The sequence below is a fragment of the Plodia interpunctella genome, chromosome Z (genome assembly GCF_027563975.2).
Source record: "Plodia interpunctella isolate USDA-ARS_2022_Savannah chromosome Z, ilPloInte3.2, whole genome shotgun sequence".
NCBI classification, from domain to species: domain Eukaryota; kingdom Metazoa; phylum Arthropoda; class Insecta; order Lepidoptera; family Pyralidae; genus Plodia; species Plodia interpunctella.
The window spans coordinates 6,309,229-6,326,577 of record NC_071324.2 but is presented as its reverse complement, the minus strand read 5'-3'; the positions used below and the strand labels follow the sequence as shown (position 1 = coordinate 6,326,577).

General features: G+C 34.6%; 1 protein-coding gene across 2 annotated transcripts in view; it reads right to left on the bottom strand.

Moving 5' to 3' along the window:
* LOC128682781 (frequenin-2) overlaps window positions 1-17,349 on the bottom strand; it is a 144,564-nt gene that overhangs the window by 65,027 nt on the left and 62,188 nt on the right. The window contains exons 2-3 of one of the 2 annotated variants that reach the window (XM_053767625.2): window positions 16,727-16,841; window positions 12,646-12,803 (exon numbers count right to left, since the gene is read on the bottom strand). In XM_053767625.2, the coding sequence (XP_053623600.1) occupies window positions 12,646-12,709 (64 nt within the window). In that variant the 5' untranslated portion in view covers window positions 12,710-12,803; window positions 16,727-16,841. The remainder of the gene's footprint in view (window positions 1-12,645; window positions 12,804-16,726; window positions 16,842-17,349) is intronic. The other variant, XM_053767624.1, reaches the window with a different exon arrangement.

The following is a 17,349-nucleotide window of genomic DNA, read 5'->3' as shown; positions in this document are numbered from 1 at the left end:
CCCAATAATTCCCATTAATTTTCCATTGAGAAACATAGAAGGTTGCAGAAGCACATCTGAAATGGTCATGCTTTTCCCATGGCCTGTAGCATGTTTGCACGTGTCCAGCGCTCAGAATTTGTTTAGTTTCCAATTGGGAGAACAAGCAATATTCTATACAACAAATTCCTAAAATAAATTTTAGATTTTTTTCCATCCTATTCCAGTTTTTCGATCTCAACTAATATCGTATTATTTATTTTATCTATGCTCCTAATCATATCCCTACGTCGCCTACGTTGGGATAGGTCCCAACTAATATTCCCCACCGACGGGTTCCCATCTTGTCGCGATGGTGGGGCTTAGTAACCGGGGGGGCTGGTCTGACACAACCAACCACACCGGTGAACCAAGAGGAACCCAAGGCCAGAGACTTTGGTGGGTACTCTGGGCCTGGTGGACGGTCCCCTCGGTAGTACTGCCATTGGCTGGTGACCCGCCACCAGCCTTTGGATGTGGAAACAAGAGGGGACCAGAGGTGGGGTCGCGGGGTTTTGTCCTCCGCGACCACAGCGCCGCCGTGGCGCTGAACACAGTGCGGTGGAAGAGGAGAGTCGGTATGTCTCTCGACGATCCCCCTGTCCTCTGCGGCCGAAGGGTGGCTGCCTCTGTATCGGGCGCAATGTGTGAGTTTTGCATACATATAGTTTGAAATATGGCGGACATAGGGTGCCTTTCATCCCGGAAATTAAATGTTAGCATGGGAAATTTAAGCGGGCGAAGCCGCGGGCAAAGTCTAGTAGAAAATGAAATGACCGCTACGTCGCCAACGTCGAACTCGTTCATCCGGTAAAAGACAAACTTTGCGAATGTTACAGCTAATATATATTTGACGACTATGAATAAAGTTACCGGGGGCTGTTAACCTTTTATTTAATCGGCTTAGCTTTTCCCACAAAGTTTGTTTTTAAATAGAGTTTAGTAAATTGCCATGAAATTATAAGTACGAAAGTATTTATGTGTAGGTAGATTTAACTCGGGCGTAAATATAAAAGTTTGCGTCAGAAACAGTTCGTGTTCTAAAGACTTCTAAATCATGTGTAGCGGACTGTAATTTTATAGATAGGTTCTGGTGTAGGTTTTCAAATAAAAGGACTATTTAGATACATGATTTTATATTTTATCAGATCTTTAAGTATGAAGAAAAAGATGAACTGGGCTTACACCACATCAAATAAATATGTAAGTAATGTTCTCAATGTTCATTAAATAAAGTCGGAATTATACCTAAGAAACAGACCCATATACGATTGATTGTTCGTAAAACTATTTTTTATGAGTTTTCAGTAACTGTAGTTCGTGAAACGCGTGAGTAGCTTGTGTCACGCGAGGTAATATTCGAAAATGATTTTACCTCAACGTTCCAAATACGGCAAGTATGGCACGGAAAGTTTGTGTCGCGCATCACTGTAGGGAACTAATTTATATGCTTATTATTATTTTTATCTTCAGCTATCTATGGTAGTGAGATTAGCTAATTAGGTATATTTGGAATAGATAAAAGCGTAGTTACAAATTTTAACATTTTATTAAAAATAGAAATAATATATAGATATCAAACGAGCACAAGATTTTAAAAAATATCTCGGGTCCACGAATTTCAAATATCTGAAAAGTTCAAAGTGCATCTAATCATACTTATCGAGTTTTGCTAACAGAGTGCATCGGGCATTGTTGTTTTTGAATTTCCTGGCTGTTCGAAATAATGTCTCCTTTTGTGAATGACAATTACACAGGTTTGCACATAAGTAGTAAATTTTCAGACAGAGAGCTAGAATTTAAAAATAAGGGTTTTAATTATTTTCATATTGCAAGAAAATCAAATAAATATATTTTTTAAATCATAATACTACCTACAAAACAAAAACAATAAAAATATTTAGTTCGTCGTGAGTAATATTTATTAATACGACTTTATATTTACAAATAAATAACCTTTGCAGTTGATGGGCAATAGCATTGCCAATGAGGTTCAACGTCAAGCCCGTTGGTTTTAATCCCAGACAAATCTGGGCTTGGCGGCGTCACACACGTCGAAAGATACCGCGATATAAGGGGGCGATTATTTTAAAAATAGGGTTTTATGTGTTGTTACTTATTAAAATGCAAGCTGTTTGGCAAAAAAGGGTCGAAAATGGCTCTCCATATTTGTTCAAATTTAGGGTAAAGCAATGGTGCTTTGCTCTAAATTTGAACAAATGTTTGTTCACCAACGCTCTATGGAGAGCCGCGAACCGCGATGTTTAGCCATGTCCCATAATTAATCTTCCAAAGTTTATTATGGTTCAAGCGTTACTAACTTTAAATTAGGTACCTCAGTCGCGAACGTATTAGGTGTCATTATCATAAAGTGCGCGAGTTAACTTGATTATATTCTTGAAATTATGACGGGCCCTGGGCTCCGACGCTCAACAGCTAAGGAAGACACCTCGGAAACCGAAGGAAGAAAACGTTCAGACGAGAGGCGATTAGGGCCGCAATTCCTACGCTCAACCCAAGTAATGTATGTGAAATAAACGGGTCCATTATGCCGCCGCAGTGATTGGAGAGCTTCGAATTCACCTTTGTATTTTTTAGTACAATATCTCTTCGAACAAAAGAATCCAGTCCCGGTTGAAAAATTCCAAAAAAAGCTGAGCAGTGTGAACTCATTATTAAAATTGCAATCGAATTCGATTGAAATCGCGATCTCACACTATGGTTTGAATATCTCACTGTAACGACATATTCATTCGTTCGTACCAATGATATGTCTGTTACGGAATTATATAAATTACCTTTGAGTACTAGGCAGTAATACAAGAGGCATTCATTTTGATCGGTCAAGACATAAGCCGCCCGAGCCTGCCTTATCACGTTCTCTGTGTAGTAAGGCTGATCCGATCAAGACCCGAATGATAAAAAATTATCTCAACATTAGCTGCGTCTTGGGGCTTCGCTCCCTTGGGATTTTCGGGATACGCGTGTACCAAGTTTATTAGTGTGTGTATGTAAATGCGTAAAGTTTGTAAGGATGTGTACCTATCCTTACAAACTTTCCCATTTAAAATATTAGTAGAATAGTATAGGATAATTTAAACTCATCCATTAAAAATGTTAGTCCTTCCATATTGAAATTTCCCCGTAGAGCACCTCGATGCAAATTAACTAATCAGAGAAACCATTTTCATATTTCCATACCGAAGATTTCCATCGATGAAATTAAAATTTAGAGTCATAAATATGTCAAGCTGCGAGGGGCCGCGTTGTGTTTTTAATATTTGTGGATTCATTTTAACCTGTCCAACTTAGTAGTGATACATGGTGTCGGAGCGGTGAGTGAGCAGGTTATAGCACTATGACTTTATTTATATACACACCCAAATTTATTACTCCAAAATAGAGTAAGCAGATTTTTACATTAAAAATGTAAACATTACTTAAACTTATACTTACACTTAGATTTATAATGATCATATATTGACCCAAGTACCGTTGCCTTATGGATTTTCGTAATGATACATAACTACTAACAAACTTTTTACTTTCGAATCATAAGTAAAAATTGTGTACTATTACTTTTTCAAATTCTATATATTAAAAAGTCCATTAAACGAAAAAATGCTAATTGTCACTGAATATTTTACTATTGCCAATATAGAACGAAATAAAATAAAAGGTGTGAAACACAGGGAGCAGAATTACTGATACTTGCTGCCATTAGACGTTTCATAAATTTTAAAGCGGCTCTCCCGTATCCCACACCATAAAGGATGATGGATGTCGCTGGGAGACCTATTGTTCTGTGACGTCATCGCCATTACATTGTAATCCTTGATGTAGCTGTATAGATTGAAAAACATTCGTAGGTTCGTTGATATTAATTAGGGGTGCAGTTTTTGGGCACATATGAAGGAGGAATTTTTGCCGCAATGAGGGCGTAAGTATTTCTTAAATTTTGCGGTCGCCGCGCCGTCCTGCTAACTCGTCGCCGTCATTGCGAGCAACGAGCAATATCAAAGCAAATTTATATGATTTTATACTTCATATATGTTAGTCTGTAAGGGTAATATTCAAAGGGTTTATTATATTTTTGAAGGATCTCTTACCTCATTTATTTGTACATATAAAATTATTTCTTGTTATTATTTATCGCTTTGGTTGGGTTCAAGGGATCGTGGATCAATACATCTCCAGTTCTTTCGTACCTGAGGTTATGACTTCTGAAGAATAGAGGAGCTGTAGGCATTTGTCTAACTAGGCATTTGTCTAGAGGCCGCGCAGTAGGTACAATTTTTTTTGTGATACTAATCACAACTGTTGTGAAATTAGACTTTATTTTCCCGGGCGAAATTAGCTGCTAGCGGAATACATACACTCACTGTTATGTATATAATATTGATGGAAATACAAATGAATGTATTACCAAAAGGTGCGTGTTATGGGCTCATTATTTGAGTGTTTGTATACTTCCAAAATAATCTACTGATTGGAAATAGATAACCAATAACTAGATGTAGCCGATTTATGTAAATGCTGTTGCCCGGACCTGATAGTTGGTTTGTTTATTTTCCACACGAAGACTTTACATCGATATTTTTTTACATAATTTCTATAACGTGAGTTAACCTCTTTAATCAAAAACACCACATGAGCCATACAACACTGAGAATCGTGTATACACACGTCGAGTAGGTAGGTACCTACACAGATTTTAACGGCAAGTGCATAAAAAACCTAACTAAAAATTTAACTAGTTCACTTGTGTCTGCCGCTAGATGGCGGATAAGTATACACGAAACATGTCAGACTTCAGACCTTCCTGTTGTGACATCCGTCGACGGATAACGCAGAAATTGTATAGAGATGTGATGTCCGTCAACTCAGGTACAATAGAGCCGCAACGTGCTGCTTCGTCGCAAAGTAGCAATGGGGTCTGCCTATTTTTATTCCTAGTACATTCCTAAATCATATACAATAATACTAGTATTATTGTATATGATTATAATACTAGTATTATTGTATATGATTATAATACTAGTATTATTGTATATGATTATAATACTAGTATTATTGTATATGATTATAATACTAGTATTATTGTATATGATTTAGGATGGACGTAGATTAAGTATTTTATATTTTATGAAAAAAATATGATCGATATTTTAAAACTCTTTTTTCTATAAATATCAGTGAGAGAGATTTTAAAATTCTAAACTTGAGCGAGAATCCAAGAAATTTTTAATAAATGAAATGATATTGTACACTAGGTAATAGCCGCAAAATGGAATCGGTTCATTTATTATTTCTTTTTTTTTGTTAAACATACCCCTGTATTTTTAATGTCTGCAGTACTCTATAATATCTAAGTTACGTAACCTGTAAGTAATAAAATATTCTCTGAAAAATTAACAGCTCCTTATAGATCACAATTCTTGAAAGAAAATATAAAGTGCTTTTATGACATTAAGTATTTAGTTCGCCAACCAACGTCTTATTAATAGGTCTTTCTACTTTATTGCTCGGTAAATTGGTTTTTCCACCTACGTTATTTCTGATCGATTCCTTATATACCTGCGTCGATACCCTTTGATTGAATGCAAGAATCTGCATACCTAATAGGACATAGTAATTACAGATACTAGACATACGAAATTATCTATTAGCTATTATAGTTAGGGTTAGAATTGCCCACTTAGTTATCAAATTACGTTTGATTCTTTGATATTTAATTAATAATTGAATTTATGACATTATAATCAATTGGCGTAGGCGACTGAATAAGTAAAAATTGTGTGCAAGAGAGAAAACACCTAGGTACACCACGTATATCTACTAAGCTTATAATACTACGTGTTCTTTTTGTAAACAGTCGGCGACAATTAGCCAAAAGCATTAAGCTAGCCCCTCTCCCCCTATCAACCTTGACTGAAATAGGACAGAGGGAATGGCAAGTGACAAATTGGCCTAGAGTTAAGATTAAATATAGCCCTGGCATTTATCTTCGCACGGTAAGTAGGTAGTTGAATTACTTCTAAACATTTTTGAGTAGTCCTTAGAAGTCGTTGTTTTTATTGGAATGGCCATTAGAATAGTCGTACTGTGATTTGACAAACAACTTAATCCTATTTTCTGTCTGCCTTTACACCACGGATTTTTATCGCACCTATGACGCCGTCCGCATTGTGCCTGTCCGCCAAGTTTACTCGATCATCTCTGATCTAGGCTCACTTCATCAATTTTATCAAATTTTTTAGATGGTTTTAAAAGCAAATCTATAAAAAAGTGTGAGTATCTTTGTGATGGCGATTTTTTGGAAAGAAAGAAACAAGGGAAAATGTACTTACGTACGGCATTTACATAAGGATTTACATATTGACTGTGTATGATTATGACTGAAATGAAATCATTTAATTTGAATCAAAATGAAAAAAATCTGAATCAAAGAATTGGACAAAATATAATTTTATTTGTTAATGTAAAAGTAGCCGGCTTCTCGTAAACTCTTAAGTAGGAAAAGCGCTGCATAACACGACAGAAATAATACATTTAAAGTAATTATGCGCATTTTTAGCCTAAAAATATGGTATAAAGTAGCATGCTTCTGCGTTTACATATTCCATTCTTCATACTTACGTTCCACATATCACTTTAGAACCATAAAATAGGTCGTAAAACAAAGTAAATACGTGAAGTAAACCCAGCGAGGGGGTATTCTAAAGGGTTATATTTTTCTACATATTTCAGAGATGGTCATTAAAGTCCAGTCCCGTGGACTACTAGCTTAGCTGCCTTTGTCTATAGTTAGCTTATTTCTATGTAATTCGCGCGTCTTCTTGTTTGCTTTCGGGGTTATAACGCCGGCAAGCCCGAGGTCAGTCAGCATAATACCTTACCAATTTAGAGATTCGGCTTTGGTATACACTCTATTATAGAGTGGTGTTGGAGCTGGTTAGATCTGAGTAGATGATATTTTTTACCATTTTCTTATTTTGTTTTAGGATTACAAACAAACAACTTCGACATTACTAGGAAGGAAACCTATTGTGACTATCAAGGCGTAACACTATGTGTCTCCTAGACGCCTTAGAGTGGTTATAATAGTCGTGCATCAATTGATTTGATGGTTGCATTAATATTAAATATAGATCAACATCATAGTTTAATTAGTTCATGGGCGGTTATCAGACTAAAAATGAAGAAATTATCATTGCGCAACAAGGGACAAAAATCTTAGACAAGTTGGTGACAGAAGTAAAGGTCGAAACGTATGGAATAGTGATTGTAATTGTGGCTATAGCCTTAGCCTTTTTATGTATCTGTTTATGTGGACGCCGTTAATGCAAATCATTAAAAACATGGTTGAGAAAAGAAATGGTGAACCTTTGGCCAGCGGGACAAGCGGCTCATGCTACCCCACAGACCAAACGTGTCAATGTTAAAATGTTACCTAAGTTCCGTGTAATAACGTGTTTTTTACGTCATAGATTTTAAAAGATTTTGTAAACAAAAATTCATATGCAAGATTTTTTTTAAACATTTTTAGTACCACATTTTACAATATTGTGATTGAACAAAATTTTCGTTTCAGTTAAATATTCACTGTTATATTTTAAGTACATTTATCTAATGTGTAACCTGAGAATGCGATTGCGTACCCAACGGAGCGGTGGGTACGCATTCTGCAAGCAAAGCACATTCCTGTGTACCTTCGTGCTCGCTTTAATGAAGATTATAAAATAAGTGTGTGTAGAATGGATTGTTTCTTTTTCGAATATTTTTTTTTGTTTTTTAAGAGGGGGGTGATTGTAGGGTGCCCGGACACGTATTTGCTTACACAGCATATATGCGATCGTTCGACGGCGACCGGACCCCTTACGTCCTAGCGATCCGAATAAGACACGCGCTGTTATTGATTACTGTAATACAGTTATTTTCGATATTTGTTGGGTTATATTGTTCTTGAACATTAAAGTTATAAAGTGTGAACATTAATTATCTTTTATATTGTGTTGTGGAATAAACTAAAGTGTGTACTATACCCTCTATTATTTAGCTCATATGTAGGACCCTAGAAGACACACTACAAAAGCAAAGCCATGAAAAACATGCTATTTCCATGACTGGTGGCAGCCTGATATTATATGTCGTGTGAAGCCTGCAGACCTCGCGGCGCCACAAACTTTCCCGTAATTCGCTGTAAATGTCATTACGTAGGGTTGTCATTACGTCTAGTAGCCATCTCGTAGATTATTCGCAGAATGTCTGTTTCTTAAATGTATTTTAGTCGTTCAATGTATTTTTGCAGTATGTCTTTCGCTAAATGTTCTTCTCAAAAGAATTTTGTTTAGAATGGTACTTAATTTTTGGAAGAAAATAATATAATTTTCAAAAAAAATTAAGTATATCGTGACATTTTAAGAATTACTACTTGTACCAAAAAGGAGACATTGTGAAAAAGCTATTTTGTTAATAACCAGTTCTAGTAATTAACACGGGACAGTTTGGTAAGACAAAGATATTCGAGCGATATTTTTCATGACACGCATCTTGCGCGTGTCATGTTCCATTGCTAGTATACCGTATTGTCGAAACATGTACGAGACTAATAAGGGACGCGTCTTGATACTCGTGATACGTGACGGGAAGGCTTAAAAGGTGACAGTCCCGTATTTTAGTGACTTATGGCAACCCTACCGATAAAGAAAATTTATCCACTTATCTTCAAGCACTCCACAATTACTTGCAAAGTTACTAGTCAGAATTAATGCCTTAATTTATTGGCCTGTATATTTCAATTAGTTATAATTGGATCACCTGCGTCAAATTGATCTTTCAATTTAAACTTAACACTATCTAGCTAGAATTAAACTATAAGTGTGATATGTCTATATATAAGAGGCATTAAAGAAAAATAATTAGTCTTTAGGGACTAATTGAAGCTAATAAAGAAAAAGAGTCTTATATTGAAATATTTTATTTAGAATTTATGTCTGTCTGTATGTTTGTTTACATATGAAACCTAAACTATAGAATGGAATTTGATGCGGTTGAATGGCGGTTGGTCTAATTGTCTATCTGGTATAGTCACAATCGCGATACGTTGCATCTATTTTATAGTCGTATTCTTCATGGGGTCGTGGTTATTACGTGAAATGAAACACACACAACAACTTTCTTGGCATTATTAATGGAGTGGTTTGCCATTGCCTTCTCCATTTCACACACAAAATAATAAGAATCAACCAGGTGTGCAGGTTTCCTCACAATGTTTTCCTTAACCGGAAGTAAGTGGTGGACAATGATAACTACTATACATGAGTCAGATTGGTATACAAACACATGTGGCACGAGTAGGTTTCGAACCTGGGACCTTTCGATCCACAGGCGGGCGTCTTAACCATTACAACACCACCGCAATATGTTGCTTAGTACAACCTGAGATATTCGCAATAATAAGTTACTCGTATGTGCGAAACGCACGAAATAAACGCGGGGAGAAGCCACGGGCATAAATTGTGTTGTGGAACATGAGTTTCATCAGAAAGGAGATCAATCAACTTTTAATTGATATCAACCTTTAAGAATGTACCTTGGCGGCTAAGGTAATTTGAATCCTGCTTTAATTATTTTGAAAAACTAATTAATACGTTATTATGTAATACATAACTGGTTGGTTAGTAAACCATCATATTGTTTTTTTATTAATCGTTTCAAATTATATTTCTACCAACGAATAATTTTTCATCATTAAAAACGATTAATTCTCTCTTCTCGGATATTCTAGAATATTATAAAAAGAAAGGAAAAATATAATGCAATATCTATGTTTATTAATTAAACCTTTTTGCTCGCTAGCAAGGAGGCTTGGACAAAGACTCATTTAATTGCTTCGGGCTGATGAATCGATTTCCACTTATGAAGCCACTTGGCGAGGACGACTTCGAATTGGAATCGGGCTAAATGCGCAACCGGCACGGTCTGTCCCAATTTCTGATAGAGCCATAGAACTTAACTACACGAACCGACTTTCGAGAGTAAATCGATTTTTGAATAGGTAGATGCGAAACAAAATTAGTTGCTTGCTTATGAGAAAATTTTAGTTGTCTATCTTATTTTATAATAGTAGTATGTAGGTAGTTACTTTTTACTGTTATTTATTTTAAAAGTTATGAATTAAGTATATACACACATTCAAAACTAACTGACACTATTTAAAATCACTCTAAACTGAATATATAATATTGAGGATACGAGTACATCATCTCCATTGCGAGTGAAGACAAGCACGTAGCGCGAACCTAAATGAACGGTACGGATTTAAAAACTCACTAACAGACATCTAAGTCTATTATTATTGAATTGAATCATTGTTTGAAAAAAATTTACCAGTATTAGAATACGCGATAAAATAACTGAAATTTTACTTCGATTCCTTTTAAGAACTGAAATTCACGCGTGCGATGCGGCGGGCAAAAGCTAGTATAATTATAATTCTATATATTAAACATTTTTTGTAAACACTAAGTAATATCCTTGCATATAAATTCAAATTAAGTCGACAACGCCCGAGAATTCGGGACAACCTGTCCCGTAGATCATCAGTGTTAATTAACAGCAGGTACGTAGCAACAAATTATACTTAGATATAGCTCGGTAAGATTCGAACGATATATCACGCGACGTTTCACTTGGCAGATTTCCCGCCAAAATTGGCATGCTAGTTACAACGGACCATGTACACATTTTGGGAGTTGGAATATTTGCTAATTATGAAAATTAAACCCTGTTCTTCTGTCAGTACTGTATTAGCGAAAAATTACTTAAGTAATCATGCTTAGATTAGATAATGTGGTAAGTATATGGTATGTACCTACCTATATATATAAAAGCGAAAAACACTCATTTGCTCACTCACTCACTTATCACGAAATCTCGAAAACGTCCGAAATATCCTTTCTTAAAAAAGATATTTCGAAATTCCATCTCTAAGGGAATGAAATAGGGGTTGCCAGATTGTATGAAACTTTGTCATTTTTGAAGTGAGACACATGATATTTTTTATTTAAATTTGTAATTGGTAAAAAATAGTAATACATTAATTACATTTTGAAAATTACATCCCTATAGGGGTGACAAGTTTTATGGAATTTCATCATTTTTTAAGTTAAGATAACTTGAAATTTTAGGTAAAAACTGGTGATTAGTAAAATATAATAATGCAATAACTAGATTTTGAAAATTGCATCTCTAGGGGAATGATGTAGGGGTGGAAATTTATGCGAAACTTTATTATTTTTGAAGAGAGGTCCATGAAATATTCGGCAAGAGTTACGGGGAACGGGAGTGGGACACATAGCGGGAAACGGGATGGGGCACGTTGCGGGAAACGACATGGTACAATTTGCAGGAAACGTGATAGGTCTAGTTTCGGAACGAGATACGTAGCGAAGATCGTAGCGGGACACGGGGAATTGAACTAAAGATGACAAAAAATACGAATTTGAAACATAGTAAATAATTTTTACCAGTTTTAGAATACGCGAGAAAAGAATAACTGTCGATTCCTTTTAAGAAAAATATTGTAGGTGAATAAAATAGTCGTGATAAGAATGTAAAAACAAAAATGGGGTTATATTTTCTATTTTCTACACAAAAGATATGGAAAGGGTAGATATACCTAAGTACTGATAACAAAATATAGGTTCAATAAATTTGGATGACATAACGCTGTAAGTCCTCCGGGGCCTCTATTTCCAGACGAGGGCGAGGTCTCCCATTTTGAATAAATCCGTAGCCGAGCCTTCATACAATTCAATTTAAAACGACCTCTATAAAATCTACATTCGACTGCGATTAAAGTCGCTAACGTTATTCTCTAAACGTTTAAAAGAGAGATTTAACTTGTAGGTACATATTTTTAATTACTAAATGTTCTGGGTTTCGTTTGTCTGGAGATATTGTAAGAATGATTGGTTAAGTTTAAAACCTCTTCTGCTGTATGACTAAATTTGCGATTTATTAACCGAGCATTAAGGAATCACAATCTGACGTCAGATACGTCCTAATAAACAATGTAAGCCCAAATATAATTATGGCTCGGCTAGCTACTAGCTACGTAATAGTAACTACTAACTAGTAGTAACTGCTTCAAGAAATCTCGTGTATACATCTACATTAGACGTGTAAGTCTGTTTATTATCTGTTCATTACCTACACCAGATTAGCCCTGAACCTGTTGAACTAAGTAATTGCAACGTCCAATCAAATCGGAAACGGGTTAATTAAGTTGCAATTAAGAAGTTTCCCTAAATTGTTATATTAGTTTAAATTGGACGGTTGAAATATTACTTTCAAATGGATCTTTCGTTCTTATTTTGTTCTTCTGCTTTTGATTTTTGAGTGACTCTCATTACTAACTTAGCCATTAGCCATAGAAAATAACGATACAGGTTAATTCCCAATTAACAAACAGGCTTTGGTTTGATCGATAACTTCGGAGAATTTGAGGGACGCTTCTCTATGGCAGATAGAGGCACTAGAGAATCGGCGTTTGTGTTGTAATTGGCACTTCGTATGAGGGTTATCAGGGTGTCTTTAAAAATAGAAGCAACAAGTACTTACAGTAAGTGGCGCTCGTCAACCTGTCGATCGTATCTTGCTTCAGTTTTGAGTTCTTCTTGCCCATTTTTGATACGGTTTAGACAGTGGCCACTTACACGGCTGGTGATCGTCACCAGTGACGATTTACATATTATTCAACCAGGTACTGAATTGTCCACCTGCGAACAGAATTATTGTATTAGCAACATGGAAAATAATACAATATTTGGAAAGAGAATCAAGAATCATAATACAATTTTATAATGGACTATTAAATAGGTAGAAATAAAGCCAGTAATAATTTATGTTATTAGAAGAATATCTTTGGAAGTTTACAAATTTTGGACTTATGTATAGGGTTCCTATTAAGCGAATTTTTATTTACTTAGCGATATCGCACTAGTATTGCTACTACTACCTACCCAATAATCCGTCACTGGGCCAGAATCTATTTCTCTGATCGAAAATTTCAAATGCCCATTTTGCTTTAACTTTAATTTTAGAATTCGAATATTAATGTTGCTCAAATATTTATTTAGTAAATAAAAATGCCTCGATTGAAGCAATGAAAAAGTTCAGTTATTCCTGTTCAATAAGCGGAACATTATTGGAACTTCAGATTGATTAGCGAACAGAAAACGCTGGCACAAATACGTGCGAGAACGCAATTGTATTGACCACCACAAAATTGTTGATAAGTAAGTATCACTTTAATAAAAATCTCATGTTAGCCCGTTGCACTTGGATAAATTCTTCAGTTAGGTATCTTGTTCTAGGTATTTTGGTATCTACTTGGTGCATTATTCTTATTGTAAATTTGTGACAAAAATACTATATTTTAATAGACTAGAGTTTTATTACTTATGAATTCTTCTTGTTTTATAAGTGTTCAAGTACTCTGTGACATTGTTAACATAACCCGCAGAAAATGTCACGCACCCTCGCACAATTCGTATAAAGCTGCGTCAACACTCCCTACTACAACTGTCTCCTTCTAATTCTACAAACTGTTATAAGTCTATCCCTTTCAGTATAAATTATGATTGTTTTCCTTCCCCTGAATATTGTAGGGCGTAAGGCGAGCCGCGGCGGTACGTAAACGAAATACTTATTTTGCCGTATCTTCTACGAAAACAAGCCATTTATAAGCCGACGATAAATCAAGAGTTCTTTCATAATATAAGCGTGTTATAAGTTTGTGTGAAATTATTAATATGTGATAGAAAATCAAACTATAGACGTAATGACATTTACAAAGTAAAATATATATATCTGATGAGCATGTAGCATGATTAGCATGGAGGTACAGGTACCAAAGTAAAAAAAGGCTTTTTTACTATTCATCACATTTTTTTATAAATCTCTATCAGTTTTCGTTACTAATAATTACCCTAATTACGTAATAAAAATATACTGAATCATCAGTCGTATCCGTCTTATTTTATTGTTAGCTAGGCTGAATCCAAAACGAATTAAAAAACTACGAATTGATTACTTACAAAGTATCCCTTGATCTTGAATCTAATTTTAGTATACATGTCTTTTAGGGAAGAGAACATATAGAAAAAAAAAAATACGAATTCGCCTTATAAGTAGCAAGGTTTTATTGCTCAATGCGAAGAAGATACAAGATTCTTAATGAAAGTACTGGAAATGCGACTTGTTTGTATTGTTTTCATAAAATTAGCGAACTTTTTCTTACTTATAAAAAATCTTACTTGGCAAAGTTATTTTTAAGTGCTTTGTTTTGTTACTTTTCCCAAATTCAGATCGGACTCACAAAGTCATCGACCCGTGTGAATGTAAAAAGGTTGACTCCCAGAGAATGTTAATTGGATTAAATTTACCTGCTGTGTGTATTTTATGTTTAAATATGATTGAATTAATATAGAAATGTTGACAAAGGTTAAATTGGCTACTTGATTGGGTAAAAAAATAAGTACTGAAAGGTACTTTTGAACCGGGTACAATTCGGGGTGGCATTTTTGATTAACTTTGCTATTATTTATGTTTTATTTTGTTTTATTATTCGTATTTTTAATAAATGAATCCTAATAATCCAATAAAAAAAATATACTGAAAGGTATTTAAATACCCAAACACAATATGATTTTAACAGCTCAGAAAAAATGTGTACACATTTTTACAATAGATAGATAAAATATGTATGGATGTAGGATCATAGATAAGAAAAATATAATTAAGTTTATATATGTGTAGGATAATTATGATAATTCATAGCCTAAAATACAATGCGGCTGACCTTTTTAATAAGATCATTCATTTTAATAAGAATAAAGATGGTTGGAATTTCAATTTTCAAAAAGTATGAAATTAAAAACTCTACCATCATAAAAACTAAAATTTGTAACAACTTTTATTTAGAAGAACATAATAATTAATGTAGCTGTCGAACAAACCCATCTTTATTTGCGAACATTTTTCCAAGTTGTACCGTCACTGCTTCGTGTTATTTAGTATGAAGCTTTGAACAAAATCAAAGGTCAAACGAAACCAATAAATACCTTAACATAGGCACTAACATATTAGGTAGGTATCGCTGACCGAGTATTATGTAATAGTGGAGGTATCGCATTAAAGTACCTATACTTATTTCAAACAAATCTCCTAATCATAAGATATTCTGTTCAAACAGTTACGTAGCCATAGATTGCGAAACGAATAAAACGAAAGATTAAACTTAGTTACCTACTTTAAATGGCATACAATTCTGTGGGCGTACTTGCGGTTAACATCACAGAACGCAAATAAAAGTGACAATTTATAGTTTCACTGAAGCACTGGAGTTTTCTCGGAAGTCTTGAAAGTTGAAAAGACTTCAACCAGGCTTTAGTTTATTCACCCGGAAAAATATTTCTTATGTCTAAATCGAAAATATATTTCAAATAAAAATGTATTTTACTTGTACTTAGTTGTACACAGGTAGTGGTTCGATTGTGTTACATTTCAGATTCGGTTCGTTTTGAAAGTTTCTAAATATTAACTTCAATACAATTTTATTATAAAACGATTCCCTATAAATAATAAATATATTCAGGTTAAAATAGGAAATATATTCTTAGTTTCAAAACCGGTATCATGGAATGAGAATAACTTCTCATGACAGGACTTCAAGACAGGATAACTCCTGTCTTTAGAAACTGATTTCTAACCGAGATTAAAGATTAAATTCTATTCAATTGTTTCAATTTGATTTCAGACTGTCCAGAGTACATACTCAATTAGGTATATACGGGAACTTATAAGTAATGTTGCGTTCTTTTTGTTAGTGTTCGCTAACAGAAAACTAAGGCAAACTATTCTTGAAAAATGTTCGCTCAGATTTTCCTTTAAAATGGAACATTTTAACGTTATTACTACAGCATATTATGGAAGATGGTGCCACGCGCTGTCAAGCTATTAGGCCAGTAATCCGACCGATCCCACGGCATAATGCTTGTAAAGCACCGTATGACAGCTAGTGTAGACAGCCTTTCAAATCATACTATTTTATTACATCCTTGCTCTTTATTCAAAATCTATTGTTAGCCTAGCTTCACTCGATGTAATTATGCTCATAATATGATCTCGTTGGATGGAATATTCCCTTAGGTCTTAGTCGCATTATAGTCAGATGTCTATCCCATAGTTAAGGGAGGGAAGAAATGTGTGTTTATACAAAACTGATAATTTATTTTGTATGATTAATACATTTTCGTTGCGATAAACTTTTACCCATTAACCTAACAGAGTGAGAATATCTCAGTTCATTCTTCAAAACAATCTCTCTCTCTCTCTCTCTCTCGAATTTGAACGTTTTTCCAGCTATTTCCTCAGCAGGACGGCGGCGGCGCCGTGTCGTCGGAGCCGTTTCGTTTTACGTTTTCTACTGTTTCGTCTTCGCACGGTTGTCGTCATCACTAGTTGTCAGGCCATTGGCACGTCTTGACGACATCAAGCGAGTTTTCTTAGGTTTGTCATTTCTGTTAGGGCCAGGCGGATACGGCATGTTCAGATATTTGTTCCGTACCTATTTTACCGTAATTCTTCAAAACAATGAAGCACCAACAAAAATAATTTAATAAGAAATCAATAGCATTACCTTTACTGTAACACTGTAAAGAAGTGAAGAACCAACGACACTTATACTCCATCACACTATGACACAACATGAAATCGATTCACTATTCGATTAATTTCACGATTTCGATCGGAATCTGAAACGAGGGAAAAATTCCCGTTACTTTTCATACTCGAGGACTTAGAGCATTTGTACAACACCACAGATTATATAAAAGTTACCTTCGATACCACCATGTTCTGGCAATGTTTATGATTTGGTTTTAACAATTAGACAATAAATGAAAATCTAATTTTAAACTCAGTAAAAACTGCTTACCTAACATATATTTATTTTAGTAATATTATCTGAAGGTATATTGCATATAAGTATTCACCTTGTTAAGTGGAACTTTTTGGACTTAATGAATTCATAAATATATTCATGTCCATTTTTAATAACATGTTACTTGACATTATTACTCAAATGTCACGAAACATCCAAATCAAACTCCAAAATGTTATACGAAAAATAAGTTGAAAGTATAGGCAGGTATTTGAAGTCATTCGATATCTGATATTGAAGTTTACTTAAAACTAGCCAATTTATTAAATATTTCTACCTGCACAATAATGTTTATCTCGGGATATCAAGGGAGAATCGAT